Source organism: Amphiprion ocellaris, chromosome 11 (genome assembly GCF_022539595.1).
Source record: "Amphiprion ocellaris isolate individual 3 ecotype Okinawa chromosome 11, ASM2253959v1, whole genome shotgun sequence".
In the NCBI taxonomy this organism is placed as follows: Eukaryota; Metazoa; Chordata; class Actinopteri; family Pomacentridae; genus Amphiprion; species Amphiprion ocellaris.
Genome location: NC_072776.1, coordinates 31,578,752 through 31,598,709, shown reverse-complemented (window position 1 = coordinate 31,598,709; position 19,958 = coordinate 31,578,752). Strand labels below are relative to the sequence as shown.

The 19,958-nt window shown below is 37.5% G+C and overlaps 1 protein-coding gene across 2 annotated transcripts in view; it reads right to left on the bottom strand.

Annotated features, from left to right (window-relative positions):
* Positions 1-956: 956 nt before the first annotated feature.
* itm2ba (integral membrane protein 2Ba) overlaps positions 957-19,958 on the bottom strand; it is a 32,564-nt gene continuing 13,562 nt past the window's right edge. Inside the window, exons 2-7 of one of the 2 annotated variants that reach the window (XM_023273781.3) lie at positions 9,377-9,547; positions 7,211-7,279; positions 5,421-5,570; positions 4,126-4,236; positions 2,935-3,085; positions 957-1,843 (exon numbers count right to left, since the gene is read on the bottom strand). In XM_023273781.3, the coding sequence (XP_023129549.1) occupies positions 1,755-1,843; positions 2,935-3,085; positions 4,126-4,236; positions 5,421-5,570; positions 7,211-7,279; positions 9,377-9,547 (741 nt within the window). In that variant the 3' untranslated portion in view covers positions 957-1,754. The remainder of the gene's footprint in view (positions 1,844-2,934; positions 3,086-4,125; positions 4,237-5,420; positions 5,571-7,210; positions 7,280-9,376; positions 9,548-19,958) is intronic. The other variant, XM_023273782.3, reaches the window with a different exon arrangement.

The window sequence follows — 19,958 nt, the reverse complement described above, 5'->3', positions numbered from 1 at the left end:
ATTAGTATCGCCTTTAACCCTCCTGTTGTCCTCATTCATGGGAACCAAAAAATAGTGTTTCCTTGTCTGAAAAAATCCAAAAATTCAGCAAAAAAATCCCCCAATTTCTGAAAATTTGCAAAACCTTCAGGAAGAAAATTCTTGTAATTCCTTAAAAATTTCCCTTGAAAGTTTTATTAAAAAAAAAAAAATCTTGTAAATATTTTCAAAAAATGAGTAAAAATCTTCCAAAAAAAACCAAAAAAAAAAAAAATCTGAAACATATCTAAAGTGATTACATGTATATCAGTAAAACTTCTGTTTTAAGAACATTCACAATTTTTGGTTGATTTTTTGTGAATGTTATTAGGAAACATTTTTAACATTTCTTTTTTTCCACCAAAAAATGTTCAAAGATTTCCCAAAAATGTTGAAAATGTGGACATCAGAAGTTTCACTGTGAAAATACATTTTTGTTCCCACATTTTCAAACTTTAAAACGGGTCAACTTTGACCCGCAGGACAACACGAGGGTTAAATAACAAAAACCCAATCCCTAGTTTAAAGTGTAGCAGCTGCAGTAAAAAGCAAATCTAGAATCTAATGAATCCAACAAGGCTGGAGGTTTAATATATAAAGGAAGAGACATTCACTACAGGGCTAATTTTGTCATTAATTTGATGACGTTATTCTACTAACTTTGGATCAAACCTCCTCTCTGGTCCTTCAAGGTGACCCTCCATCCACTGCTAAACATCTGGCACATTTCCCATAATCCTCCCGTGTCTCTGATGAGCGCTTTAATCACGGACAACTTTCCACTGCGATCGTATGACACGCCGACCGTGACAGCTGATCCTGTGTCAGTCCTCCGAGGCTGCATGTGACGACACGACGGCTACACAACAGTAAACGCTTCAGCAGCGGCTTCCACACAAATTACATGAAAGACGTGAAGAGAAAACAGGACAAGATGCTGGTTTTTTGTTTTCTTTATTGTGTTGGTCTGTTCATATCTTTGAAGAGATTATATACACAAATTAGTACAAGAAGAGTTATCCAAAAAAAATTACACATTCAAAAAAAGGACAGACAACCCTGGTGAAAAAGATTTTAACGTGAGTGTGTTTTCACGTGTTCTCTCCGATTTGAAAGTAAAGTTTTTCTTCTAATTCGACTTATTTTTAAAGCTACGTGAGAGACGCACACGTCCACACTCTGACTTTAAGATCGTTTTCCAGCTGAGAAACAACAGGCGCAGTGTATTAATAGCTACAGCAGACGAAATACAAAAAAAACAAGTCCCTGGGCCGATGAGTTTCAGAAACCAGGACGAGTGGTACAAAAGTTGCCCTTTTTCTTGAAGGTTTATATTTGAACTGAAAGACAGGCGAACGCTAGATTCACCTGCGTCTATTAAAATAAATGCTCATGCTACTTTTGCAGTTACTTGGATTAAAATAATTTACGATTGGATACTCAGCCGACTCTTAGCTAGTTATTTTTCTGAAAAGATTCCCAGAAGAAGTTCCCCCATACAGAAAGTGGAAAAATACACGACTCTTCACCTTTTTTTTTGATTTCTTTTTAAAACTCTTTTCACAATCAATGAAAATTTACCAAACAGCTTCACATTTCACTCCTCTCACTCACTCAAAACTACCTGAAGTAAAGGACAGGAAAAAACACACAAAAAAAAGGACAGGTGAGGATTAAAAACACGATCTCACTGCATGCCAGTGACTTTAAGAGCAGTTGTGAGACGGCGAGACGTCTTAAGGCTCACAGATCACAGTTTCCACCACAAACTTGTTCTCGAAGTGACGGATCTTGTGGCAGTTCAGAGCTTCACGCTTCTGCATACCTGCGAGACAAACACACATTATTTTTATATCATGTGTTCATGCATTTTTGTGTCTTCTGATGTTGAAATGAGAATAAACTTGCCCTGCCTTTCACTGGTGAAGCTCCAAGAGTTAAATCTTTCTCAGGGGTGGAAAAACCGAACATCCACCTGTTAATGCTGGAAGTATTTTGCGTTTTTGTTCTCAAAAATCAGTAAGTCACTATGATTTATCATCTGTAAATAGAGTTAAACACTTCGCAGGGATGGAAAACCATAATCTGCTGGTTTCATCTACCTGTTGGAGGATAATGCTGGAAATATTCAGTGTTTATGTTTCTTAAAAATCCAAAAGCAACAATGATTTTTCATCTCTAAATAGAGTTAAATCCTTCTCAGGGAGGGAAACCTAACATCTACCTGTCAATGCTGGAAGTATTTCATGTTTTTGTTTCTGAAAAATCCAAAAGCCACCATGATTTATCACCTGTAAACAGAAATAAATCCTTCTCAGGGATAGAAAACCCAACAGTGCTGGTTGTATCTAACTGTTGGAGGATAATGCTGGAAAATATTCTGTGTTTTTGTTTCTTAAAAATCACCATGATTTATCATCTGTAAATAGAGTTAAATGCTCCTGAGGGATGGAAAACCTTAATGTTTCATCTACCTGCTATATTCAGTGTTTTAATTTGTCAAAAATCCAGAAGCCAGTGATTTATCTAAATACTTGAGTCAGAATGCAGAAAATACACTGGAGATGATTTCATTCTGGATCCAGATTCTTTTTTTTGTTTGTCAAGATACTCGCTATTAACCTATAAATAAAAGCTAGTTATTCCTACAAAACCAGACATGTGTATATATATATATATATATATATATATATATATATATATATATATATATATATATATATATATATATAATTTTATTTTATTTTTTTATATTTATATTTATATATTTTTTATATTTATATTTATATATAATATTTTTATAGTTTTCTTCTTGTTTAATTTCTCTGTTTGCATGTTTTTGTTTATATTTCTGGTTATCTTTCCCTGTGTGTGCTTCATGTGGTGCTTTTATTCTGCTAAATATAAAGAAGTTACCCAGGATTCTGTCTCTGCGCTGCAGCTTGTAGGTGTCTTTGCCTTGGCAGAGGTTGTGGATGAAGTAGCCGAGCTGCTCGACGTGCTCCAGGCGCTCGGTCACCACCATCTCCTCGTGGACCAGGTAAGACTGGGGCAGGTAGGTTCCAGCCTGAGCAGGGAGATGGACACAAACATCAAAATACAGCACTGTTTTGACTTTTTTTTTTTTTGGCAATTTCTGTCCATGTTTTCCCTTCTGATTAATACGCATCACCACAGAAGCCTGTTCACTGTGAACCAGGAGTGTCAAACATATGGCCCACGGGCAAAAATCGGTCCACAAGAGGGTCTAATCTGGTCCGTGGGACAACTTTAAGACATTAACTGCAATTTTTCAATAAAAGTACCTGCTATTTTAAATTTGTTCATGCACTGCCACAACTTCTATGTATTTTTTGTGTATAAATGTACAAATTTCATACATTTACAAGACAGGAATAACCTTCTTCGTTAATGGTGAGTCAGATCAGGTGGTCAGGATTACTACACAGATGTGGAAATTAATGTAAATTTAAAATAATTTCTCAATCTTGACAAATTGATTTCATCATAAAGTAAAATATTAAATTTTTTGTGCCTTTCTATATACTCTGATCTGTGAGTTTTAATGTGTAAATGATAATCTGAGGCGTAATATTGTTGAAACTACATTTATTTTTATTTTAAAAAATTGAACTTGTTCATCTTGTTTTGTAAAAAGATAGTTCATTAAATGTGAACATTTTCAGAATGGACTTTTTGCTGTAAAACAAAGGGAAACATTTGGAGTTTTTATTTATAGGTTATTATGCTGTAATTTTACTGGTCACTTGAGATCAAATTATGCTGCATGTAGCACCTGAAATAAAATGACATCCCTGCTGTAAACTGAACTCAGCAGTGGCTTTAAATTCCATTAAATAACAAAAAAAAAGCATGAAAATGAGGTTAAACCGAACTGCTGCAAGGCTCAAAGCAGTTTGTTTCATCTGTGCAGTCTGTTTTCTTATAGAGAACTACATAAGAAAGGAGGTTGGTTAGCTTAGCTTAGCTCAAAGCCTCTAAAAACTACTCCTGTTGCACAGAATCAAACTTTAGTCTCTAACAAAGATCAGCAAAGACTTAATTAACTGTCAGTGTTGATCAAAGCTGATTAAAGCCGTCCGTTACCTTAACGTTGACGAGCAGCTCCAGGAAGTCTCTGGGAGGCATCACGATGGAGGTGTTTAGTGGGATGACGTAGCACTTGTTCAGGCTCAGATCCAGGTAAGCGGTCAACCTCTGAGAATGAAGAGAGATGTTTAGAAAACTGGAACACAAACACATTTTTCAAAGCGACGGTTGAATAAACAACTTAATTACATACCTAAAAGGATAAACTGTTGAATAGCTGGAAAAGTATTAGATAAATTTTTGACCAAAAAGCTCAAAAAGGTGGACAAATGCTTACAACAGACAGACTGTTAACCTGCATGGGTTCTATAGGGGGAGTTTAGCACATAACCTAAAAAAAAAAGCAGCTGATTCTTGATATTAAAGTTGAAATATAGCTAAAAGTTGTGGATAAATGTTTCAAAAACTTAGCTAAAAGTAGTAGAAATATGCTAGAAAGATATGAAATGGTTGAAACAATCAGCTTCTGTCACTGCAAATGCAAATGCAAACATGATCAAATTAAAAAGAGATTTTCACAGGTCAATTGAAGAAAAATATGCGGTAACAAACCAACTTTACATACAAGACAAATTAAGTTAAACTACAGTTTAAGAGATTTGGTGTTGGATCATTCGACGACAAATTTCTGCCCCGTTGTAGGTCATTTCTACAGCAGTTTGTTTGTGTTGATGTGACTGATGGGTCTTGCTTTTTTCTAGTTGACGGCAAATATAACAGAAGATCGAAAACAGAAGTAAGCAACTAATCTAAGAGTATTTTAGTGTGTAAATGTGCGTCGATGTCCACTCGGGCCTAAAGAAGCATTCAGTGATTAGTTTTTGTAAAGTTGTGATAGAAAAGATGACAAAAACTGCCTCGTCTTTCTAGATCGGTTCCACAGACTATATATAAAAGTGGACGACACATCACCACTTCCTCCTATTGCTTCTAAATGAAGCCAACACAGGGCAGTAAAATATGGGTGCCGCTATCTTGTACTGATTATTTGCATGGATTTAAGATTAAACTACTTGCTAAAAGTTATTCCTCATTTAGGTTTTGTGCGACTGAAACAGCAGATGAAATGGGAGCAACACGGGCGATATTATTTTCAATATATATGGGTAATTTTTGTATTTCTTTTCCACTGAAACAAAATCATTTCTTGATCATGATCTTGATCTTTAACTTCGTCAGTGAACTGCAGCTTCTCTGAGTTGGATATTCAGCCATATTTCAGTTTCAATAAGATTTTGATTAATTGTTCAAGCCTAACTGTGTGTCATCTTGGTTTTAACGAGTCGCCTCACCCTCTGGAAGTCGTGAACGATGTCTGCAGGATCTCCATCGTCGAACTCGGGCACTGGGACGTTGATGAGCTCCACCTGCTCCCTCTCCAAGACCCGGATCCTCTCCTCCAGCTGCCGCAGGTGGAACCCGTTTGGCAGCTCCACCTCCACCTGTGAACCAGTTAAAGAACCAGTCAGTCAGGTGTTTGCTAAACTAGAGCCACTAGTTACTGACTGAAGGGGCAGATTTTAGAAGGACTGAACAACAGACATGTCTGAAGCTTCTTTTTGAACATACTCAGCTCTATTTGTCAAGACTGTTTTAATAATTAGGACCAGAGCATCCTATTGGAATGCAAGAAATTGCATTTTTCCAAAGTAATCGCATTTCTGAGGCTTAAACATGCTCAGAAACTCATGAAAACTTGCACACACATCAGAACTGGTGAAAAATTTGATATTTTGTAGGACTTGAGCACATGTGTGGCAAAATGGCTAACCCTAACTCTAGCGCCTTCTGCAACAATTGTACCATCTACTGCAGGCTACTGAGGATTTTTGCTGATTGTCAAAAGCCATAAACTCAAAGGACTTAACTCCAAGGCTCCTCAGATTTCGCCAGTATATAAAACAGGCTTTAATGATGAAAAGCTGTCAAAATCTTTGGCAAAAGTCTAGGGGTGTGGCCATGGTGCCCCCCTGAACTTTGATGCTTCACCATGAAACAGGAAGTGCCATTGAAGATCCTCTAAATGCTCCAGTCTGCCTCAAACTTTACATGTTTGATCACAGTCCTGCCCTTAATGGCATCCATATGCTAATATCCATTTACAATCATAGCGCCACCTACTGACAACAGGAAATTACATGTTTTACACTTTGATGTTCTAGTGTTAGCCCGTTGCCGATATTGACCTCAAATGTGGTGTCATAAGCCTTAAGATGTTGATGATGATTCATGGACAAAATTCTAAGTTGTCGTCAAATAGCGTGTCTGTGGCGGCGCAGAGAATTTCGATGTCTCGCCATGAGTACTGAAGTGTTTATATCTCAGCTGCACACGATCCAATCTGTCCAAATTTTATTTGAGGGACCAGAGTCCAGGTCTGAAGACATTCCAAAAGTGAGTTATAGCTCCAACTATTGGTAACAGGAAGTTGTAGCCATTATATTTGCATGTACAGTTGCAAGAAACTTTGTGATATAATGCTTGAGATTGGTCAGCTAAGTGTCAACGCCTTGACATACACAACACCTCGACACCACGCCCTGACATGCGTAGGTGTGTGAGGACTAACTCAATGCTGATTGTAGCTTTAATTTCATTTGGTACGCAAACTAACTAAAATAAAGATATAATACATGCATATACATGTCTTTATTATAGCTTTATTTAAAGCCTTATTGTATTTTTCTAAAATTACTGTCCTGCTTCTTTCAGGCCTCATCTGTATCCAGGTGCTGAAACATGCAAATTTTCTCAATGAAGGATCAACAAAGTTTATCTTATCTTATGAAATCAGTTCAATAAATTGCCCCAAAAATGCAAAATAAACATGATTTTATGGTCAAAAAACCTCTGAGGGATACACAGATTTAAATACAGCGACATGTTAATGCGGACTTTACAGAAACTCCACTGGCCGGTCGGTCAGTAACTCAGATCATCAATCGATCGGTGACTCAGTGTGTAATGACTGAGTGCAAAAAGTTCATGTCATGTTCACTTAACACAAATATTTAAACTGATAAGCGGCAGAAAGGGACTCTGATGAACTGATGAGGTGACATTTGGTGAGTTTCGGTCGTACCTCGTCCTCCTCCTGGATCATGAAGTCCTCCTCACGGTAGTTCACCCCGCAAACAAACACCTGGCCTTCCTGCAAGGACGAGAAGATGGAGGTGAGGAGGAAACAGAGAAGATGAGAAAGGAGACGTGCACCCTTGTTAACATGCCTGTAGCTCCTATTAAAACAAAACGGGAGGAAAAGGGAGGTATCTGAGGAGGAATGGACAGGAATATGGAGATATCAAGGGAAGTGCAACAGTTGGCTGGAAAGAAACCCCCTGTTAGTAATCACATTATGATAAAAGCCTTCTGATTTGCTGGAGAAACTGTGGAAATCAAAACGCAAAACACATTTTCTGGAATTGTTCTGTTATTGAAGGTTTCTGGGGAGAGGTCCTCAGCTCCCTACATACAGAAAGTAAGACTATTTCATGGCTGTAGACCCCAAGACTGGTTCAAAATGGATAAATATTTATTGAATGTATTGCTAAAATGCAATTTAAAAAAAAATGGAGTTACACCTCTTAGGCCTGATCTTAATTTTGTTAACTGATGGAGCGATGGTAAATGATCACCCCCTGTATGTACATGGCTGTTGTCTTGTGTGTTGTTCTTAAATCTAAATAAAATGTCTTTAACTCATGTACCACACAGATATTTTACTGGAGTAATTTAAACTGATTTTGAAGAAGAAAACTGCTACAGAAAGCTCCACTCTGCAAGCTCACAGGTTTGGTTCTTTAGGTTTACTGCAGACGAAACCTCTAAAATCATGATTTTAATCTGTCTAAAGATGTACTAGTGTCTTTGTTTGAACATGCAAGAACAAAGTGGGGCTACAAACAAAATACAGATGAATAACTACCTCGGATTTGGCAGAAACATGTCAATTTTATGTTTTTTTTGTTTTTTTTTTAGTCCAGGTGCCTCTAGAATGGGACACTGGGGATATTAGTGAGTAATCCAGTTTTCTACTTCACATTTCTTCATCTTTACAGCAGTTTGTTTGCGTGACACTGTTGTTTTAGCCATCAGTGTTTCAAGTCTTGGCTGACAGAGGTGAAACAATTTTTGATATGATAAGCTTGGGCATCTGTGGAGCAAACTAAGCTTCTAAAAATCATATAAATACGCACTATTCTGGAAACAATAAGTACCCCTAAATCTAGAAAAAACAACCATTTTAACTGAAAAATTTAGGCAACAGAATAAGAGACAGACAATTAAAGCACATAAACCTTTACAACACATTACTAGTGAAATTTTAAAAAGCAAAACAGATGAATGGAGAGGTCTGAGAGTCTCTGACTCATTTCTGCTTGATTTCCGTCTTATGAAATATCCCCCAATTATGAAATCCTTGTCTGCCAGTTGCTCACACCAGTGTACTTTTACTGAAGGTGGAGTTTAGTAGTTGACACAATACAAAAAACAGCTCACAGCATTTTACCTGCTCAAACCTGTCCAGTTGTGTCATTTTACATTTTCTGCTGCAAGTTGTGATTCAGATTTCACGCTTTTCTGACACCAATCCTTGAGCATGGCAGTTAAATTACGTGTTTTCTTGGAATTCGCATAATAATGTGGGAAAAATTAAACTTGCAAAGTGTTTTGAGGTGAAAGTTTGACAACATTGATGAAATTAAAGCTGGTATCCATTTTTAATTAATTTTTGTTACTTTACTCTACAATTTTTATTCTGAACATGATTTCCTTACTACCTGTCGAAACCACTTTAAATCACTGTGCCTTGAAACGTGTGAATACTATATATTGACTTTTAATACATTTAGTATTTCTATAGATTTTAAAATTAGAACTGTTTTATTTATAGTATTGTACAGCTTTTTTTTAGCGTATCTACTAAGCTTTAATATTAATGTTAATCTGGTCACCAACCTGCCTGTCTTGTATTTGTTTTTTGTTGTTGTATGTAAGCTGCTGAATACTTGAATTTCCCTTGGGATTAATAAAGTATCTATCTATCTACCGTATCTATCTATCTTTTATTGTGAAGTCTCTGATGCAGAGTTTTCCTCTAGACTTCTTCAGTCTTTTATAAGTGTCTAGTTCTTCCTATCTTCAGGGCCTCAGCATGACAATAAGCAACTATTAAAGCTCTCAGATGTCCTGCTTTAACAGCTTTCTATCCAGAAGCGATGACGTATTTGACAGTCATAAATTTTACCTCTTGGCTTTCCCACCCTTGCCGGGCCTGGCTGCTCACCTCCAGGACGTAGTAGCGGTACAAGTAGGCTCCTCCAACCACCACTCCGGACAGCATGAGGGCGAGACCCAGACACATGCACCAGCACCAGGCCCGGGACTGGTGGCGCACCAGCAGAGCCGCCTCAGCATCCTGAAGGAGAAACAAGACGACAACAGCTCATTAGATGGTTTCATTGTTTCCAGATTTATACATTCAGTGTTCAGAGAGACAATCCTTCAAGCAGATGATTACAATTAAACCCTCCGAGGAGCAGCATGCTTCTGAATAGTACGATTAATCACTGACTGGGTAATTTATCTACTTCCTCTTGTCAGTTTACAGTATTTCAACACTTCACAAGCCAGTTTTATAAACCAAACAAATTCAATATGGAGCCAACACATCGGCGCACATTTAATCAACGAGGAAGAAAAACGTTGCTTAAAGCGATGATTGCTACAAGCTAAAGGGAAACAGCTTTCCAGTAAGAGGCAATACAATGCATATAATCTTAGATAACAGCATTACAAAGGTAAACAGGGGTGTGTATTGATGACTAGTGGAGTTACAACGGTCTAAGATATAAATGCTCCATTTTAAGTAAAAGCTGGGCAGTGAAAATGTCAGTAAAATATAGTCTTTTATTCAGAAAATGTCCCCAGTGAGCAGTGAGCTACATTATTGGGTTATTACTGCTTATAAATGAATGTAAAATGTGTATTTTACCTATTTCATATACCACTACGACATGAAACAAATAAAAATGTGTCACATATCATCACGTCTTCATATTTTTGTTATGTAAAATCTCAATCTATCAAGAAAATATTAACCAAAGACATTAAATAAAGGTGTCAGAAGTACAATATTTCTCTCTGAAGCGCTGTGAAACACAAGGATGAAAATGCTCAAATATATCAGCAAAATGTACTTTCTTTCCCCAGAAAGTGGCCCCTGTGAGCAGTCTATTATATTATTGGGTTATTATTGCTCATATTTTATGTGGCGACAGAATTTTACTGCCCAAGATGCAGCTATTTCTAATGTTTAATGACCACTGGGCAATGCAGTAAATAAAAACGTCATATTTTATCACGTCTTCATGTCTTTGGTATGTAAAATCTTGACATAGCAGTAAAACATGAACCAAAAATGTTAAATAAAGCTGTAAGAAGTATATTTTTCTCTGAAGTGATGTGGAAAAACAAGAATAAAGTCGACCAAATTGGAAATACTCAAATGACGAAGTACGTCAGCAAAATTTTTATTTTTTTTTTTAATTGGCCCCTGTGAGCAGTCTAGTACATTATTGGGTTATTATTGCTTATATTTTTTGTGCTAAACCTGCTGAAGATGCAGCTATTTCAACTGCTAAATGTACCACTGGGCCATGTAATAAATAAAAAGGCATCATATTTTATCATGTCTTCATATTTTTGATATGTAAAACCTAATATATCAAGAAAACAGTAACTAAAGATGTTAAATAAAGGTGTAAGAAGTACAATGTTTCGCTGCACTTCAGTAAGTTTGCAGGTGGATTCAGATTTAATAAAAATGTCAATAAAATGGAAAACAACTATCTTGATTTGAGAACAACCTGCAGTGAAAGCTGGATCCCAGCAACCAGAACCTGCTGAGAGACTGGAAACTCTCCAGAGCCATGAAAAACCAGAGGCCAGGGTGTGACGTGAGGCAGGAGAGAGAGTGTGTGTGTGTGTGTTTGTGTGCATGCAAATAAAAACAAAAGCTTTCTTTCGACTGGATGAAGGAGCCTTCACATCCCCTTTTCAGAGACAGTGCAATGGGGTGACTCATCGCGATGCAAATCAGAGACAAACTGAAAATGTGGAAAAATAACCACAGAAACGGCAAAAAAGAGGGAAGAACACAGGAAGAGAAAGTCCAGCGTAACTATTTCACTTCATTCTCAGAACTAAAATGGAGAAACCTAAGTAATAAAAGGCAAGGCTCATTGTGTTTGTTGATGTTCTGCAGATTGACACAAACTTTTGAGTTACTGAAAGCTGAAAACACTCTTAATTTACAGATTTCTTGTCTTCCACATAGACTTCAACCTGGTGTATTTCCTATTAATGAAGCCACTGCGGCTCTGTGGCTAATGCTAACTTTGCAGCTTTCATCTGTAATGCAAAGACTTAGGAGAGTTTGATAAAACAACAACACTTATCAGGGAGCATGAGTTGCCTTCTGAGTCGGCCATTTTGCTAACAGCATTAGCTTGTGCTCACAGTAAGGAGCGTTAAATGTGTGTGACCCAGCAGCTAATTGAGTGTGTGTCAACAGAAAGGTTTGGCAGTGGAAAGTGTTTTCATTCCGGTGGTTTATCAACAAATGCGCTACCACTGTGTATGGGTTTTGTTACTATGGCAACAATATCTTGACAACATATCACACACTAGCATCCGCCCTTCTTGTGATAGTATCTCTATTATATTATACAGCACAGGGTAAAAAGCCATGACACGCTTCTTCTTTATTGTCTTGGTGACCAGAGAGACAATTCCCACCAACAGGTTTGGCTGCCTGGAAATTTTAGCTAAAAATTGAAGCGATTTTCAACTAAAACTATTTGGAATGGCTGCACAAAAATGGCAAAAAAAAAAGGACACCAGTTGTAATGCTTTTACTCTAGGCCACCGCATACACTACCATTCAAAATGTGGGTTTTAAGGGTTCATCGTCTCCAGAAATACAACTCTGACAACCATGAAATTTGGTGTCGACACACAAAACTCTTTCCTTTCGATCTGAATGATGTAATGACTTCAAAAGAGGTCCTGTTTTAAATTATCAGCTGTTAACATGGGGGAAAAAAGTGCAAAATTTTCAAACAAGAGTGCCTCTGAAAGTTCTTCTAAGTGTACACAACTGTTCAAAGGTTTGGGGTCACTTAGAAATGTCCTTATTGTTGAAAGAAAAGCAATTTTTTTCAATGAAGATAACAAATGAATGATAAATCCAGTCTAGACATTGTTAATGTGGTAAATGACTATTGTAGCTGGAAACAGCTGATTTTTAATGGAATATCTCCATAGAGGTACAGAGGAACATTTCCAGCAACCATCACTCCTGTGTTCTAATGCTACATTGTGTTAGCTAATGGTGTTGAAAGGCTCATTGATGATTAGAAAACCCTTGTGAAGTTATGTTAGCACATGAATAAAAGTGGGAGTTTTCATGGAAAACATGAAATTGTCTGAGTGACCCCAAACTTTTGAATGTTAGTGTACACTCTGTCCTCCTGAACAATTGAAAAAAAAAGGCACTGCCACTCAAAAACTGTCTTTTGGGAAGGTGAAACACCATCTCAAGAGTGGTATTGTTCATCAGATTCATTAGCTGTAGTGCCACCACTGTGATCACTCTCAGTCATAGACACAGGAGAGATTCCCCAAGATTTTCCAACAGTTTTCATGCTTGGAAAACTGCTGCAAGAGAGAAATTTTTGCAGGAACAGTTTTCTAGCTTAAAAACCAGATTCCTTGCTGGGAAAACTGTAGCTACAAGAGTTGTCCAAGTCTGTTGCTTGCAGCAACGGTTTTCCTGAGTGGGTTGCAGGAACACCACCAGTTTCCTGAAGTTTTTTAGGACGTCCTATTGTCTTTCTGCCTCTACTTCCACATCCTCCAAGTCTCATCACCCATTTGGTTTAGTTTCTCCTCAGTTGAAACCATGAAACTGACATGACCTGCTATCTTCCTTATAATGGAGTAATCCACCATTGCATCAAGATGTTGAGTTTCTAGAAATTCAGTTACACGTGCAAACAAACTGGTGTGTTTGGATGAATTTGTCAGTAATTGGGTTAGCTGGCAAATGAGCAAGTTGTTCCCAATGGAAAACTCCCAGTTCTGTGTTTAACTGCAGTCAAATCTTTATAATAATTTATATAAAAACGCATTTTTTGAAAGTGGCATCAAGCTCATACTAATAGAACCATTGAATATTGTCAACATGCTGTGCGACATCTCATTTCTCCAAATATTGCAAAGTTGGTATGACCCATAGAGCTACAATAGCCGCATTTCTATGAATATTCCAGATCGAAATTGACCTTGTTCAATATGATGCATTATCACGTTGTTTATGGACCTGAACAATGTCCTACACAAACCTGAGATGGTGAAGTGAGAGTGCTGTTGAATAAGGGTAAATATTCAACAGTGTAACAGAAAAATGGGCTTATCAGCAGACAAAAAAAACAGCCATTGGACTCTGACCAGACAGATAAAAACCTGGGTTTTTTTGTTTTTTTCCAGAACAAGCCCTGACATGTCTCCGGCTTTCATCTCCTCCTGCTACAATCCAAAAACCTTTCTCAGCCTCGAATTATTAACTTGAACATTTCTGAAGCTCTGTTGTTGGTTTCCTTTGACAACTGCTAGTTCTTTTTTTTTTTTGCTGATGTTAAGTCTGAAAATAGATCCTGTGGTTGTCAGTTACACAGAAACAGACACAATTTTTTTTAGTTTATTTTTAACAAACTGGTGTTTTAGTCTACCGGCAAGCAGTGGATATATATTTAGATAAAACTATCTTGCATGATTGTTTTTTTTTTTACTTCATCAAACAATTGTTTCATCTATAAAAAGTCTAAACGTTGTGAAAAATGACCATGATTATGTTCATAATTACATAAAACAGATAGAATATTGGTGACATTTTTGCTTACTGGCATCTTGAACAGAAAATTATTCATCTAATGTGTCCAAATAATGTTTAATTAACTACTTATTTCACTGTTGAGTAATATTTAATGTTGAACAACACCGAACATTTACATTTAAAGAGTACGTTCCCTTAAAATATGAATAAAAAAACTAGTATGTTTTGGATAATTCTACCCAACAGTGTTGGTGTTTTTTGTTATTTACTAATTCTAATTTGCTATTGATAGTCATTCGCACAATAAAAGCAAGGCTGAAAAACCACAAAGAATATATGGAGGAGCAAATTCTGTGTGTCGCATTTAGGAATGATGAAGATTTGTTTCTATAGTTCTGGAAGGCCGCATTTATTGACGTCTCAGATGGACATAAAACTCTCATCAGTGCAATACAACAAGACTGTTGGTTGACAGAAAGTTAAAGGTAACACAAAAAATGTGCAGATAAAAATAAAAGGTGAAAAATTAGCTACAACTCCTAAGTTGCCAAAGATTGTGGTGCTGGCAGTGAATTTGTTATATTATACATTAATTCAGTAACTATGAGGTTGTGTTTTGTTGCACAGATGAAGCTAACTATCATCTTCTACACTGCAACTGTGGCTGAGGCTTTGTTTTATGCAATACTTAGTTGTATAATTCAATAATCAAACAGTTATTTTCTTGCTTGTGCTGTGTAAACCATCTCCACAAAATCCAAAGATATGCACGAGCCAAATGTCAAGTAACCCACGGACATAAACGTAAGACAATCGCTCCAATATCTGCTTTTTAAAAAAAACATGGTCAGGAAACACTTTGACACTGGTTCTTGCAACACGACGGCACAAACACTTCCTCCTGTTGTTCTTACATAATCAACCAGCCACGGTGACAGGAAACTGTACAAAGTGAAAATAATCGCTCTCAACGAGTGAGTTTTGCTATGATCAAACCAACTTGTACAGTAAAACCTGTTTTATATGGACTTTTTATTCATCTATACCTTGAAGGAAATACTTGTTAACAGCGGGAATTTATTTTATTTTTTTTTAAAGTAAAAGCCTCTCTCTTTAAAACCAAAAGACAGTTTTAACAATTTTTGCTGCACTGATCATAGCTAATAAACGCTAAAATGTTAAATAAAAGTAATTCAGAGGTATGTCCTTTTTAAAGACTTCCATGTCCTCAGTGCCCGGTGGATATTCTGCTGCAGTCATCACAAAACATGGAGGTCTGACATCAGCAGACAGAACTCTGCCTTCAGGACAGCTGACCTCCAGCTTAACGTTTATTTTTACATTTTCTGTTTGGCCAGTGGAGCGGTACCATCTGGGAGAACACATTTCAGCATAACCACAGCTTTCATAACTTGATAAATGTGGGGAGTGATTCAGCGTTTCCTCGTCAGAAAAAGCAAAATCGAGACGGTACAAGAGGAACCTGCAGCAGTGTTTTTTAGAGAACTGCACGCCAGGAACTCGAAAACCGACAGCCTTTTCCGACCTTCAACTGATTATACAAAAAGCGAGACAAAACTCCCAAAACAAGTAATGTTTTCCCTGTAGGCAATAAGCTAAGCGAGGACAAACAATAAAGAAAGAGGAACCGAAGAACGGATGCTTGAGACGGCATGAGAGCCAAACGCAAGGACAAGCAAGAGGAAGTAAGAGTGAAGTCTTTAAAAAGCTCAGAAAGGCCGAGAGAGTGGCGAACACTCGTGGCGTTAGATGTAGTCAGTCTGACAGGCCGACTAGCTGACAGAAAGACACTAAAAGGGAACATTTCCTGAGGCTTTTCTCCATCAGCTGTGAAGCTCGGGTCACCTCTGCTGAGCCGAGGTTTGTTCAAATCACTCAACCGTCTTTTGACTCGGATGTTAGAAAAGAAGAACTGAAAGAAAAACAGGATAAAAAAGCAGAAGATGATGAAGATTTAGGCAACAGATGAGAACATTAAACAGTTTAGTTCAGGGACTTTCTGGCCCTGAATTGGAGATTGTGTAACTTCAGCAGCATTTTAAAAAGAAACAGGTTGAATTTTCAAAAAAGTGTCTGCCAACAGCTGTGTATTTGACGCCTTCATGAACTGCAAGATGGATCCGAATCGGACAGATGTAAACTTTCCAAAATGCTCTTAGTCTTACTGGGATCTAAAAAAAGGCCACAACCATTGTAATATGTGAAAACCACATCTGTGACAGCAGCAACACAGTCAAGCTTCTGCGGTTTGGTCACTGTGATGTAGAGGAACAGTTGAGCGTAGGGCTGCACAATATTGGAATAAAACTGACATTACATTATTTTTATTTTTCTGTTTATTTTTATGTTTAACGTTCTTTCTTTTTTGCTTTGGATGGCATTCAGATCTGGCATAAACATTGATGATTATTCATCATTTTCAGAGACAAAATATCTGCTTTATATAGCCACAACGAAAAAAAACTTGAAAATCACTATGAACAGCGCTGCTTTCATTTCCATGCTGTGCTACATTCCTGCTAATGTACAAAAATGCATTAAAATGACAGTTAAAAACAAGCTCCATCAGAATTCAATGCATCTCCTAGAAGCAAAATCTAAATAAAAATGTTAAAACCAATTGCCTCTCTTGCTTATAGACACTACAGTTTACAGATATTTCCTAAACGCCTCACACAGGCTACGGTAGAAGCTAGCTAGTTGGCTGTGCACAGAGAAGATTCTAGTTCAAAAATTTACTTTAAAAAGAGTGAAATAAGGTGTTTTAATGTCAGATTAACCTCAGCTGAGGCCAAGCAATTTTACCTACATAGGCTGTTTTATACAAGCAGAACATTTAGAAAACAAAGTCGATCATGTTCATTTAATTGTGAGATGCCAAAATTGTCGTACAAATGATGCCTTGTTTCTTTCTAACCAAATCTTCCAATGCACATGAATAGCATGCATGTCAGTCAACTGTGTCTTGCAAATACATTTTTTTTTTTAAAAAAGTGTGTCAAAGAATTCTTAAAATGGAGTAAACTATGGTCTGTAAAAAAGACTTTTCAAGTAAACAACTCATTGAAAATGGAAAAATTTAAGCTTTCTTTCTAAATTAAGCAGTGAATTATGTGTTTGAGCTAATTTGCTTTACTTCGCATTGTGCTTCCTGTACAATCACACAATGCAACGTCGATGCTGTGCAGCCGTGGTTGAGTGTCTGCTAATGATATTCTGGTCAGGATTCTTTAAAACCTGTACCCACCTGAATCAACTGTCTGTAAATAAGTAGGTATTAAAGTATTGGGTAAATACACCTTGATATTTTACGTATTTAGGGTTGGTTTTCTCATGTTAACCACTTTATGGCCTTGAATTATGTAAGAGTAACAGCTGATGGCAGTGTGGTTGCTGCAGGTTAATTACCTCGGCCATGTTAACCTGCTCCACTCCCAGGTTATACCAAACATCTACAGTAAAAACTTTATCTGTAGCCATAACTCTATCTATCTAGGGTGTATTTTTGGCAGCAGAGATGCTACAGAATAGTCACGGGAACATTAGATGAACATTGTACAAACACTACAAGTGGCAAAGCTCCTCGTGCACATTGTTCCGACAGATATAGGTTGCTTTTTCAGATCTCCAGACTAACTTTTTCCACTGGTAGTGCCTCCCACCAAGTCACAGGCAAAACACATCACTTGCTGAACATCTGCTTATCGATAGATGCCACATTTACCGACGTTCCCTAAACGCCCCACGTTGCAAGCTGCAGCTGTGTGACCAAAAACGACTTTGAAAACAGTAAACTAGGGCGTTCTAATGTCAGATTTGCCCCAGATGGAACCGAGAGATATTTATCTACGTGCCGTCTTTTCTACAAGTGTAAACACCACAGTGGATAGTGTTCGTGTGATGGTGCGAAGCTAAAATCATTATTGTGAATCATGTTTGTTTAATTTTGCAGCCATACTTCTGCGTTAGCCGTTCTAAGTGAATGATGTTTTTTCCTTCGCCGGTTCAGTATCTTCCTGCCTCTACCTGCCCTCTGATCATCAGGTGTGTCCTCTTCCCTCATTTTCTTTGTAAATAATCAGCTCCAGATCACTTTATCTTTTTAACACAAATCAACTAAATGGCAGAAGCAGACTGACAGAGCCACCGGAGTTATAAAAGTAATACAGCAACACCAATACAGCTTCACGATCTTCAAGAAAACGTGGAACTCACTTCATCATCGAGTTACAAAAGCTTGTGAAACAGCGGCTAGACATGAAATTACAACATGCGTTCCATCCGAGACAGTCACCTAATGTTAGCGGTCTGAATTTTTAAAATTGCCTTTTCTTCTACAACCTCCTGAGTTTACTAAACAAACAGCTTTAGGACCTAAATCGATTAATTTTCTGGATCCCAACACACTGACTTTCCTGTTTTACAATCGCCTCATGAAGCTGCACCGACAACAAGATCCAACAGGCCTTCAGACGAGCGTTGCATAAGTCAAACACACACACCCTCGTTATCACACTCCTGTGTCAACACACTGAAGTATGCCGATGTCACACGGCAGGAACAATATGTACAGTCAGAAATGTCAAGGAACAAAAGGAAGGATTTTCATCTTTTTTTCATTATTGATGATGGATGTTGGGGCTGCAAACTGTGGATCAGTTTCATTACTCATATATGTAAGAAATACAAATGTCTGTCAAGATTCCAAAGACCAAAGTGATGCCTTCAAATGTCCTGTTTTGTTTCCAAACAATCCAAAACAAAGGTATTTTCATCTATATTACAAACAGGAAAAAGCAGCCGATACGCCACCAATGAACTACTTAAGTTTCTTTTCAGTTCCACTTGATGAATTACCATGATTTTAACCATCGCAGAGTTTCTACATCGAGGAACAAATCTAAGTATTGCAGCTTGGAATTGCAACTAACAAGTCAGTTTTTGCTGTTCTTTTGGAGGACTGTATTGAAAACTTTGAGACAATAAAGGAGAAACTAATAGGAAGTACCCTGGGTTATTGCTGCAGGCAATCCCAAATGGATAATCGAATCTTTGATAAAGTGGCCAAACATTTTACCAATAAAATTATGAAAAACAGCTAAAAAATGTCCCTTACAACAGCCCTAAAAACCAAACACGATCAGTTTATAATTGCATCTGACAAAGAAATGCATCATTTCCCCATACTGGGAAAACTGGAACCACCAAATGTTTGGCAATCGGACAAAATAAACAGATTAATTTTCTGTTCATCAAGTAACCAACTGTTTCAGCTCTGACTTTTTTTATCCAATGTGCGTGTTTTTAATACAGGAACTGATTCTCTATAAACTGACGAACTCAAACAGTCTGCAGCTTGTCTGCTTCAGTACACTTCTTCCTTTGTTCTCGGGCTGATTTCTGTCTGACTTTGATGTGAACTGTTGGCATTTTTGGTCTCATTTTCAAGGCTTTTTTTGTTGTGGCTTGCGGCCGCAGAAATCCCCGCGGAGGCTGCTGGTTTACACTCGGCTGGAGGGTCATCTTGGCTGCATTCACATCACACAGTTCGGCTACAACGGGGGATCAATGACCGTCTTTGTGTGTGTCAACCAGCCGACTGCATTAAATCAGCCACAACAAACAAACATTTTCCAGTTAATTAAGTCTGTGGACTCTCACATGGTTAGAGAGCCATGGTTTAACTTTAATCGAGGCCTCTGGGGCTTGATTAAATAAATAGATTTTTACTGTGCATAGATCAATCTTCGCATTTACATCTGTGGCAAAATTGTACATTCAGTGGTTAATTGTTTGCTGGTCTAGTTGTAGCTGTTTGTTAACACGCCTAAGTCTTTTATTATTTTCACTCAGCTGTTTTACACATGTGGGGCTAAAAATACAGATGTGTTATATAGCAGTTTAACAGCAC